At 43.8% G+C, this 12,374-nt stretch overlaps 1 protein-coding gene across 1 annotated transcript in view; it reads right to left on the reverse strand.

Moving 5' to 3' along the window:
- Positions 1-2,589: 2,589 nt before the first annotated feature.
- The window catches only part of adgrb1a (adhesion G protein-coupled receptor B1a), a gene marked incomplete at its 5' end in the record, with an annotated part of 113,651 nt that continues 103,866 nt past the window's right edge, over positions 2,590-12,374 (reverse strand). Inside the window, 5 exons of the mRNA XM_079274672.1 lie at positions 2,590-4,264; positions 6,280-6,438; positions 6,674-6,709; positions 9,949-10,610; positions 11,884-11,923. Of these exons, the coding sequence (XP_079130798.1) occupies positions 4,070-4,264; positions 6,280-6,438; positions 6,674-6,709; positions 9,949-10,610; positions 11,884-11,923 (1,092 nt within the window). The 3' untranslated portion in view covers positions 2,590-4,069. The remainder of the gene's footprint in view (positions 4,265-6,279; positions 6,439-6,673; positions 6,710-9,948; positions 10,611-11,883; positions 11,924-12,374) is intronic.

The following is a 12,374-nucleotide window of genomic DNA, read 5'->3' on the forward strand; positions in this document are numbered from 1 at the left end:
TCTTAAGGAGTTAACAGTTTGCATTGGCTGCGTTCTTGTCACGGGGTGTGGTGGAGGACTCAAACGCAGACCAGAAGTAGAGTGAAGTGGAATTTAATGAATACCGGTACTTAAATCAGAACAGCACACTTACAGGAACACACAGGGAATCCACGGACGAGATAAGAGACGAGGGGGGAAATCAGGCAGACGGGGGAACAGGACGAGCCAAACGGGCAGGTAGACATGCAAAGATCTGGCAGTGAGTGAGTGAGAGGCAGGGGTTTAATTAAAAAGTGGCTTGAACGGGTGAGGGGAGTTAGGCTGGTGCTGAGGGAGTGACTGAGAGGTGGAGTGAGGAGGGTGTGGAGCTACACAAAGACACACACACAACACAGAGCCTGATCGTGACAGTTCTACTCGTCTTACAAAAACAATCTAAGCAGCAACAACTAAAACAAGGTTGATTCTACGTTGATAATGTGCCCGAGGTAATTTGCTCAATTTATGCTTATATAGTTTTGCTGATGTAAAGTATGCAGCAAACTTTGTCGGTGATGTATTATTTAAATCTGGTATGCATTGGCCTGACAAGTTATAGCTGCTTAAATCTGTATTAGCCGTCTCCCACCATCTTGTTGTCCAGATTGGTTTTCAGCTGAGGGATGTAAGTAATTATAGACACACTTACAGACACCCACTTCTTTTCGAGAGAGAGAGAGAGAGAGAGAGAGAGAGAGAGAGAGAGAGAGAGAGAGAGAGAGAGAGAGAGAGAGAGAGAGAGAGAGAGAGAGAGAGAGAGAGAGAGAGAGAGAGAGAGAGAGAGAGAATCCCAATGTAATTTGTGAGTCGTACAATTTATGACCACGAAGGTAACAACATTACTGCTGTAAAGTGATAATTTGTTATTTATCGACCAGCTTCTGACTCATTGCAAACTATTTGTAGAATAGCCTTCTAATTTGGCCGTTTTAGTAACGCAGTGGTCTTTTCATTGGACCAGCTTTTGGAGCTGGAGCCAAGAGACGATGAGCTGAGCTTAGAATAAGGACTAGAAGCAGGCAGAAACCAACTTGTTCTCACTCCACAACATGTCACTGACGCTGGGCCATACAGAGGCGCCCTTTAGTGCAGGGGTCTCAAACTCCCGGCCCGCGGGCCAAATCCGGCCTGCCACGTCATTTTATGTGGCCCGCGAATCCGCCAGCGAAAAAAAAAGATTTTTTTATTTATAAAGTTAGGCTTGATAATAAAAATATCCCCACAGTCGAAATTATGAGATAGAAAGTCATAACTATGAAAGTCATAATTCTGAGATAGAAAGTCAAAATGATGAGATTCTTAAACACAGAAGCAGCTCTTTGGCTGGTTACTGTACACTTGGAATGGAAATGTATTGTGAGTACATTGAAGACTACTTTAAACGTTGCTTTACAACACATGAAATACTTCATGATTGTGCAAACGCACCCTTGAAAGGATTTTAAGCTTTGAACAAAGTTATTGTAATAACTTGTTTGATATTTGTCTTTGATGTTTTCTTGAATAGTTTGATCTTTGATAGAGTCATGTGGGTTTCTGAACCCTAAATTAAAAGGATTTAAGTTGTAATAACATAAATGTGCTTAAATATATTTTTACATTTATATAACTGCATGTACAATATTTTTACATGCAGAGACAGTTATTTACCAACATGTTAGGAGTAGTTACATTTACACCGTCTTACATTTACAACCGGCACTTTGAGGGCGACCGCGATGCTGATGTGGCCCGGAGTGAAAATGAGTTTGAGACCCCTGGGCGTCTGTATGAAAACCCATCCACATCATCACTCGACGCCGAGCTACTGATGAAGTGCTAAGCATGAGAGAGTCCGCACAGAGAGGAGAACAAACATGGAACTCTAACACTGGAGACGGCTGTTTACGTCCCGTGTGAAACTAATACAATGTCTTTGTCAACCATGGACTTAATACGTAACTGTACTTAACTAATGCCACTTACATAACAAATGCACTTATAGTAACCCACACCACCATCTTTTCCTAAACCTAAGCAAGTAGGTTTGTTGCCGAAAGTAAACCAAAAACGAAACCTTTGGACATTTATTTAAAAAAGACCGTCCCTGAAATGTCCAGAACTTAAGCAAGAGATGGACCTAGAGCATCATAGTTTGAAGCGGGTCGCTGACCAAGCTGTCATATTTGACGAGTTGAGAGTGAGAATGTGTTGCTAAAACTAATAAGACTCCAGTAGTGAGGCGAGAAATAGCTCCAGCACATAATTCTTCATAAAACAAGAACATTTCATTTCTTTGCTGAAAAAAGAAGTGCAGTGCCATCGTGAATACGCGGCACTCCAGTCTCATCGCGGCTGTGCATACTTTGTATGTAATGTACTCGAGCGTACTGGTACGTACTGCTGTGTAACTTAAACTGAGTGAGCTGCTGTGATTGCATAACGCTGCATGTATCATGATGTATGTTCTCTGTCATTAAATGTGAGTAAACAAGGACTCCTGTTCTTTTATTATATAGATATGCTTTTATTAGAAATAAGACACATTCATTTTGTGCTCTGAAAACTGTACATTAACAAAGAGGCGACCCAAGTAAATTAAAAAGGGGAGTGAGGGGAAGTGGGAGGAGTGTTTTTGTGTGGCGGGAAGGGCAGATCAGTGGGTCATAGGTCAGAGGTCAGGGTTTCAACAAATACAGATTTGAGGGAGTGACTGGCGGCAATATCAAAACACACACTGTTACATTGCGATACAGAACACTCATATAGTCCAGTACCCTGAAAGGACAAGGAGGGAATGGCAGGATCGGTATCAGAATAATCATGGTCATATTTATAATTATAACTATCCCCAAGCACAGTAAGAAAGATATTTATAGGCTAAAATCCATTCTGTAGAACTCTGTTGAAATAATTACAATGCTGTACATCAGGACTCCAAATGAGCCTTGTGCTTTCTGTGTGCAACCACCGTCCCTCTGATGAACTCTGCCTTGTCTCTATCATCACCTGTAATCATCATACCAGAGATATATTCATAGATTTATTAATCAACACACACAAACACAAACATACACACAAGTTTGTTTTTCCTTCTCATCTTTGAAACACCGTCATACTTTGCGTTTACCGTACCAAGTCTGCTTGTACATGGAGAAACTGCCTCAAACAGCATGTGTGTGTTGAACGTGGCCTCCTCCTGGATGCACTGACGCTGTGCACATGTCCCTCTGTGGGCGGCGTTGAGGTTGAGGGCCGATAAATGCGCAAAGCCCGCTGGCCCAGACTCTGGCGTCTGTTGAAGTGTCCGTCGATGAGAAGGCAACTTGCCATTTTGGCTCAGGGAAACGTCTCGATTATATTTTGTGTACCCCCTCCGGTCCCTTCACTTGTCACTGCAGGGCCGACCCGGCCCCTTCAGGATCTCGGGGGACAAAGCGGTTGGTGTGAGTTGTGGGGGAGGGGGGTACTGCATTGAGGACCGCATGGGTGTATGCTTGGTAGTCTGCCCCATTCCTTCCTTTTCTCTTTCGAGATTGATGTTGGAGAAAAAAAAAAAACAAGTCCAGAGGCACCTCGAGCCGTTAAACAGCGTCCATCATGACAAACAGAGCGGAAAAGTGACACAACGATACTCTCAACAGTGGGGAAAAAAAGAGCCATAATCATGATTATTACATTGTATTCATTTAATACAGGGGTAAACATTGCATGATTACCTATGCTTTGCTGCTTATTACATGGCTATATGATGCACATATAGTCGCTGAATCTGCTACCATGGCAATCTGTCTACCATGTGAGCCAATGTGGTGTCTGACACCACATACCAGAAGATGACCAGTATTTGGCAGACAGCAACACCGTCCAAACATCAAATGAAACAACATAGAAAGACACGCTATTTTCCCGTTCTCTCTAGAATTGGTTGAGTTAATTTCCCTCCTCCTCTCATCACGTTGTCGCAGTGGGCTTGAGTAGATCAGGGCAGTGTGTGTGGTGTGTCAGCATGTTCGTCTGAGAGGATTGGAAAACGAAGGAAGTTGTGGATGTGATGTCGGGATCTTGGTCACACCTCCGTTTGAAGGTCCATGATCTCCTGGCCCACCAGAGGAATGGTGGCGCTGGTCTTCTCCCACTCCACCGTCTGCAGCTCCAGAGGGCACGCTGCCACTGTCTCCAGGTCCTTCCTGACCCAGGAAGGGGGGGAGTGGGTCTTCCTGATGCCCTCCCACGCCCTCTTACTGGGGGTCTGCTGCTTGTCCTGATGGGAAAAGGACAGAGGGAAAAAAGGCTTGTTTTCTCAGGGACGATACAATATGTGATGTATTTTAGAAGTTATATTGTCAGTTCTTTTGATGGACCTACTTTACCTGCTCTGAATTTTTTTTTATCTGTCTTCCTGAGCAATTTCCAACACTTCTTCTTATTGGGTATATGCATAGAAAGCAAGCTATATGCAGTAATAAGGACTGGGATGCAAATATGATCGTAGCTAAGGCACATCCTCAAATCACATCTTGAAGTGAATCTCTCTGCCTCTGACATCAAAATGTTTGGGCTTTGTTGTCCTTGGGTAGAAGCTAATGCTGTGTGATTCTGCAGAGCTATCACAAATATTTGATTGGGTCAAATTGCTGCACTTGATCTGTGAAGTTGGACATGGCGCCATGTCAAATAAGACCTGCCTCCAAAGCTGTGAAACAAATGGAGCTTTTGTAGCAACAAGAAATAGAAATCATCTGCTGCCATGGAACGACCGCAGCTACAAAGCCAACATGGAACCCCCTCTTGTACCTGCTGTTGGTGACTTTGTTAAGGGACAAGTTCCAATCCAATCCCAACCTAGTTCCCCATAGTTAATAGGAGAAAAAGAAACTCCTTGAGTGATTATTTGTCGAGCTAATAGCCTTGCCAAGCAAGAAAAAAACAAACCCCCACGTTGATAATAATAATGTCTTGGACCTCAAGTGTATAATATTAACTGTAAAGTCTCTGTAGCAATGGTCATTGAGCTTATTGGGTATGGTAATATTTAAACCGGTTCTCATTCCCAATTCGCCAAGTCAGAGCACCGAACGTGGTATACGGAGCTGGAACGTCTGCGCAGGGAGGGTGGGTAATGAGGCTGGATGGGTCAAACAAACTCTGGACTGTGACACATGTCTGTGTCCCATGTAAAACCCAGTCAAAGTAGACTTATTCAACATTAGTATTGTTGTTTAGCTTCTGGACTTCACTAATGCCATGTGCCACGATCTTTTACGAAACCTAACTCAGCGCTTTTGTTGCGTAACTAAACGTAAAACTAAATTAATTAATATTGCGTATCTACTTGAAACACATGACACATAGATGCAGAATTGGCAGATAGTCAAAAGAATAGACATTTCTTAACATATTACTTTTGAAAATAATGAAGTTAGCCCTTGTGTCGGGCATCAGAACCTCAGCCTGTACTTATCCAGAGCCTACGCTGCCAGCCCAACACATAGCTAGATATGTCTTTTGAGAGGCCTTGTTATGGAACAAGCTGTAATACGGTATGATTTGGAAGAGCTTTTAAGTATTTGTCACATTTAGAGCAATCTTAGAGCCCATCAGCTATCAGTCTGTTGACTGATTCTAGGTTTCTAGAGCTGGTGTAGCAGCGGATATCCAGGCCACAAGGTCCTATTCAGAGCACCGGTCATTGTTTGTGTTCCGATTAGCAACTTCAGACCACGACCACTAATAATTACGCGGTGACGTTTACGACCGGATTGTCTGTCAAGTAGCCAGTTTATACAAGATTACATTTTTAAGCTAATGAATAGCTAAATTATTGTCAGATCCAGAAGGGTATTCGGCCAATGTGTTCCGCCTCTTCTGCTCTCAACACGTACTGTTTGTCTGCACGCTCAAATGTTATTGGTCCATTCTACTCGGACTAATAACTGACTACAAACGGCAACCAGACACATCCGATACCAAAATCCTGTTGCCTAAAGAATCTGTATTCATGATACAGATATCTGTTTATTTCATTTGTACTTGGCAAAGTTTGTAGTTTGTATGCTCACCCACAACTACGCCCCTTGATGTCCCCACAGCTAATTTATCCTGGCATTAACATTGTAAGCAGATGAATAATGCAATCTTTAAATTGCCTGCACTAATAATTAAACAGGAAACTCCACTCGAGTGTGGCAGTTTGTGCTAATGATGGAAGGAAAACAGCATTCATTAGATATAGGAGAGGGGGGGGGCGGCAAAACAGAATAAAGTTAAACTCTTTACACTCATGTTGGTCTTGTCGCTGCTGGCAGAGGACACACTCCATCTTTTGGCAGCTTTGGCGTCAACAGGTGGAGATTCTCTATCCTTGTCTGCACTGTGAATCTTCCTGTTCAGGTCCTGAAACATGTCCTGGTGGCGTTTCCGGGTGTGCATAATCTTCTACACAGGGACATTGCACGTTAACGTACAAGGTAAACAGCACAGGCTACCATCAATCCTACTGCACCCCCTTTCACATGTGATGTCTCCAATCCCAACACTACAGTCACACCCAAGCTTTAAATAAATCTGATGAATGTATGCAAGCATCTAGAGGTCTGAATAGCTAAGAGACATCAGCTTTTTGGTCTAAATCTAAAAGAAGCTCTGTAGGAATCAAAGACACTAAAATTACCTCAAAGTCAAGCTCTGCATAGCGTGATTTTCGTCTCTGGGGGGGGAGATGAGACAGAGAGATTAAAGATGTGTCTTGATATCGTTTGCCTTGTGAGCACGCAAATGCTCGAGTGTTTTTGAACTGTTTCTTTGTGTATCTCCACGGCAGCCAGTCAACAAACGGGTGTTTCTGGGACGCAGAGGAGAGCAGTGTCACGAGGGAGGAAACAAGGTTTGCTGCTGGTCATTCTGACCCTGTTGGCACAAGTTTGCAGTTAACAGATTGCGACCGAATGACCTTTAAGTCCTCCGTCACGGAGTGGGTGAAGGAAAAGCTGACCTTCAGGCTGCTTGGTTGCCGTGGCAGCTGCCGCCTCGCTCGGCATCATGGAAGTGTGTTTTGGCCCCGAAGTGAAAAAGACACCAGCAGGCAGATGCCACTGTGTCGTCTCATCTTGCACTGGGAGCTGAGTGAAAACTAACCTTCTTAAAGATGCTTTCCGTGCATAAGGCCAGAGCAAACCGGCCGGGGTACTTGTTGTTATGCAGTGTTTGTAATGAATGAAATAAGAGGGCTGTTATCTTATTTTTAGCATCAGAGAGGGAATGACCTAAGCATGCAAGACATGTAGCACAGTGCTGCCCTGTGGATACCCAATTAATCTCATGCTCCTTTTATTTATTTGTTGTGAATTAATATCCAGTTTATTAACATGTGGCTCCCTAGCCGATCATCCGTGTTAATCATTTCCTCCAACACAGAGAGCTGTGTTGGTCAAACACAGCCTGTGGCACATTACATGGCAAATGGAGGATTCTAGAGAAAAATAAATACAATGTCAATGGTAGCTATGGTGTTTCTATATGAATGGCTGCAGTATACAGTATACAGTTTGCAAAATAGTAGATGGTGAACCAAGGAATAAGCAGGCATGATATATGGGATCGTTCACATTGATTTATGGATAACAAAAGAAGCAGAGCAGTTCAAATGTCCCTCTGTTGAGAGAGTGATAATAAAGAGGACATGAGATGAGAAGAAAGGAATGTTCACCATGATGATACTGCCACCATTTCTCAAACAAAGGCCAGTATTCAAATGTTGTAATGGCATTAAAGTTGTAAACATAGAGAAGGGTGGAATTACTAACTACAATGGATCTCATGTACAATCAGAATCGAGTCCACAGTACTACTGTAATCAGTAGCGCAAGCCTTCAAAATGAATACTGTTTTTATTCACTCACTTCTACTTGATGCTTTTTCGATTCTGTCAATGAAATCAACCACTTCCTGCAAATGTTTCACATTAAAAGCCTTCCAGGAAAGAACAGGATTGTGCCCTTCAATGTATTGTGCCAGCTTGAGACTACACAACAGTCATGTCTGTTAATATGGTGACAGTGTAAGATTAGGAGGCTGTTATAGAGTCACGAGCAGAACGTCTGTGGAACAAGGAGGTCTTGGTGGATGAGTGGTCAAACAAACTGTCACTCAGGAGACGGCTGTTTGTGTCCCCTGTGTTTGTGTCACTGTTGACTCATTGTACCTGAGTTTGGTCACATACCTGTTGTACCTTACTGAGAAGTACTTATTTTAACCCAAATTACAATCTTTTTCTAAACCTAACCAAGTAGTTTTGCTGTGTAAATAACTGTAAAAACTAAGCAAACCTACGCTGGAAGATTTTTATGCAAACAGACTGTATACACGTAACGAGCGTAAACTCTGTCAGGGGCGTTTCTAGGATTCAAAGAAAGGGGGGGCTTTGCCTCACGGCGAGTGGCATGTTTATAAGAGGCAATTATTTTGGGGCCGCGGATATCCATTGTTTCAGACAGTTCATAGATTGGTTCAATCAGAAAGTGATTTTGCTCTGTAGTTTTGCTTGCATTCAGTATATGATAACACAAGAGACAGAATTTCAGGGTCATAGTGAAATTTGACAACACAAATATGAACTTTTCTCAAATAAAGAGAGAAATAATTTTCCTGCTTGTAAAGGAAAGACGCATAAACTAGCTTTCATATCCGCGTCACTCCCAAATCCTAATTCTTAAAGGGGCCGCACACAATGGATGGAGAATGGACTTAGCGAGAAAGTCGCCAAGTCGGCAACACTGCTTGGCAGAGTGAGAAAGCCAGCGCAGCAGCCTCCCCAAGGTCCTAGTGCCCGGGGTTTATATCGTTAAGTATGATGAGAGGCTATTGGATTGTAATTTGAAGGGTGAGAAAACATACAAACCAGAATGCACACATATGTAGCATGTTAGCTTCAGCCCCCCTAAAATGGGCCTAACGACGCCCCTGCCCTATGTATTCCTGTGAAAACAGAAGTTCAAACTTAAACGCTGTCCCTGACCGACACTAGAAGGGCACCTAGAGTGTGATAGTTTGAAGCCTAGCGACACTGACCAAGCTGCCATGTTTGACAAGTTGGGAGTGAGAACATGTACACATTTGTCCCCAACCAATCATAGCTTGTCGTCTTTCATGACCTACATGATGTCATCGAGAAGGCAGTGCTAGCGACCGGATTCGAGAAATAAGAATGTAAACGAACAATGGCATCCGAAGCGGTGTGTATCATACGGGCTTACGTAACCTAAAACAAGAAAGAAAGGACAACTGTGCTTTTTGTGTTTCACAGTTCCACCTCGCAGCGCCAACAACATCATTCCTCTGTCGCTTTGCCGTTTTAAAGCAGAAGAGTTCCTATTGGTCGACAGAACAGGTCGTGGAATTTGTCATTCCACACGTTAGAAGGGGTGACCCTTTTACTTTTTTGACCTCTAATTTCACAGTTGAATTGTTGAAGCGATGGTAGACGCAGGTTTCTTTGCTCCCGTCTCCCTCCGTCTATCAGCTTGAGCTATTATGGGGCTGATACTGTGTCGTCTGAAAGCAGCGCAACATCTGTGCAGGAAGTGTTACGTTTTTACGACAGAAGTTTAGAAGTACTAGAAAAAGAGAAAGTGAGCTCAGCAGAAGGATCAGTGTGTGATTCTGTTGTAATAGGAATGGTGCTGCTTTTAATAGTATCGTGGATTTATCAAGACAACAAGTAAACGAGAGTAGAGTTTGCATAAAAAGCAAAAAGCAGATTGAAACAAGCAGATCAGAGGACAATGAGGCTTCTTTCTAGAAATAATGAAAGGCTCATCTCTGATATAAAGCAGTTTCAAAATAAAGGCCTGGTTGTTGAGAATGTATGGTGAGCAGTAATAACACAACATGCATGTCTTTTTTTAAGTATGAAGTGTGAGAATATGCTGATCAGTTTGGTGGTCTTACCTCCAGTGAGCTCATGGACAGCGTGGAGACGGTCTCACTCTTGGACATCACACCGGAGTTTCCGGAATCTCCCCCGTCACACATGTTGTTGGCTACCTGGGAGTCTCTGGGCATGTTCTGCAGATTGTGTGCAGGTGAGTCTCTGTCAGAGCACGACACACTGATCTGCTCGGCAGGCAGGCTCTTCAGCCCGAAGCCAGGCATTGGCTCTCCGTTGGCAGGGTTAGCCAGGTGAATGAGCCGGGTCTGAGGCAGCTGCTCAATGCCGATGTTGTATTTGGCCGTCTGCTCCTCTTTGCCCTTGGCCAACTTCAGGGTGCCTGTGTTGTTGGTCGGCAGGATGACGTAGCCCGGGCCTTTGCCGGTGCCCTCGGAGCTGCTGCCCTCGCCGTTTCCTCGAGGCAGCTCTCCGTCGAGCTGCTTGAAGAGCTCGCCATCACAGATGTAGATGGATTTGGCGCCCGGCAGCTCCGTGCTGATTCCCTTGGCGGGGCCCTTCTCCCTGCGCAGAGTCAGAGTGTGGCTGGTGTAGTCTCCCACGTTCTGGAGGTGAACCTTCGCCATGCTGGCCGGCATGGTGTTAAAGTTTGAACCCTTCTGAAGGGTGAGGGTCGCAGAGGAGGCCTTCCCCTCCCCCTGGAGAGAGGAGCGCTTCATAGTGCCTGCAGGCAGAAGAAAGACACAGTTGGAACATGGCTGGATTTACCCTCTTGGGGGCCCCTGTGCCATTATCCATTAATATCACATGCCTCATGTTGTCTTCAAGAAATCACATTAAATACGAATGTATTTAATGAAAGACTGTAAAACTAGATTTTGATGCAGGTGTTCTCAGCCAGACAGCGTCTCAAGGTAATGACAGATGTAGAAACTCTGTAGCTGATACTGTTATTTACTGCAAATCTTCACACAGTTAACTGGGACCTTTGGGGTCTGGGGTCCTCCAGCAGTGAAGCTATTCCGACGCCTTAAGAGGATGGAAAGAAAAGACGTACTGGATTCTGCTTGAGTAGTTCAAATGTTTTGAGGCAACATTAAATCTGTGCCTCTGTCAGAGAGCACTGACCGGTCGATTTTACAACTGTGACCAAAATAATCAAAAGTGCCAACTGTCACACACATCTCAGTCAAAACCTGCTGAGTGTTCGGAAAGATCAGACAGCAAGAAAAAAAACAATGTTTGTTAAATCATCTCTACAGGGAGAACACGGCTGAATCCGGCTTGTCTTGACCCTGTGACCCAACCTCATTTCACTAGAACTGCTGCTGGCTTATGGCAGCAGTTGGCAGCATCCCACAGCATGGCCGAACAACATCAGACAACGCTCTGTCTGCAACACTAAATGTCTCACAATCTCTTGCTGCGCTCCCCCATTCTTACGTGACATGTAAAAAGAACAACAAACAATTATCGCTCTCTGTTCTCGTCTGTCTTTTCTCGATCAGCCGTGCCTGCGTCTCAATAGCTTTTCTGCTCCAGATGCTTTTCTTGATATCCTGTCTCGAGAGATAATCAGATTTCCACTCCCAGCGGATATCAGAGCCGAGCCGGTATCTGATGCGGCACTGTCGGGACGGGACTTAATTATACAGCGGCAGTGTAGGAGAGACTCCGACAGCCCTATTTATCTGCATAGAACTGCTCAGCACACGTTCACACCCCCTCCCATCAGCCCGCTGTAAACTGCCTGATGCAGCAGTAATGTGCTGGATTTCTTGTCAAATCGGCTCCTTGGCGAAAGGGAGGCTGCTGTGATGTTGATTGTAAGACACAAGTGCAGAACTGAGGGGGAACACGCCTCACATCTGTTCCGACTACGTGTAGGAATCATAAGCAGTCAGAATACAAAGAGGAGGCACAGAGAGACATCTGTAGCTTTCGACCAAAGTCTCACACTCACACACGGAATCAAACGCGCTCTACCGGGAGCTCACCTGGTCTGCAGGCCATATCCACGTCTTTCTCAAAGTCAGTCTGAGGACAGAAAACAATAAATATTGCAGTCAGTGTACACACCCTGACCAGGGTAGGAAATTCACATATTTTTTGGGGGCAATTTTTGCCCCCACTGATTGAAATCCAGGGGCATTTTCAAAAAATTGGGGGCATTTTTTTAAACTTGTGAAATAACATTTAACCTTTGTTCAAAATAATAAATATACTTATTTAGGCTTACAATATATGAGCAATTGTCATCAAATGGCAACAATAAGACTATTAGGCAGTAGCCTACAGATTCAAAGTGTTTTCTTCGATTTCTTTCACAAAAAACAAACAAATCAGACAATCATATTCAATTTTATTCTTATTTCTTTGTGGTTATTTGTTATTATTAAATGTTAATTATTAAACAACTATTAACAATAATTAAGTCAACTATGCCTTGATTACATATACATCAGTCATTGTGTGGAATTTTTGAGAA

Source organism: Melanostigma gelatinosum (genome assembly GCF_949748355.1).
Source record: "Melanostigma gelatinosum genome assembly, chromosome: 9".
In the NCBI taxonomy this organism is placed as follows: domain Eukaryota; kingdom Metazoa; phylum Chordata; class Actinopteri; order Perciformes; family Zoarcidae; genus Melanostigma; species Melanostigma gelatinosum.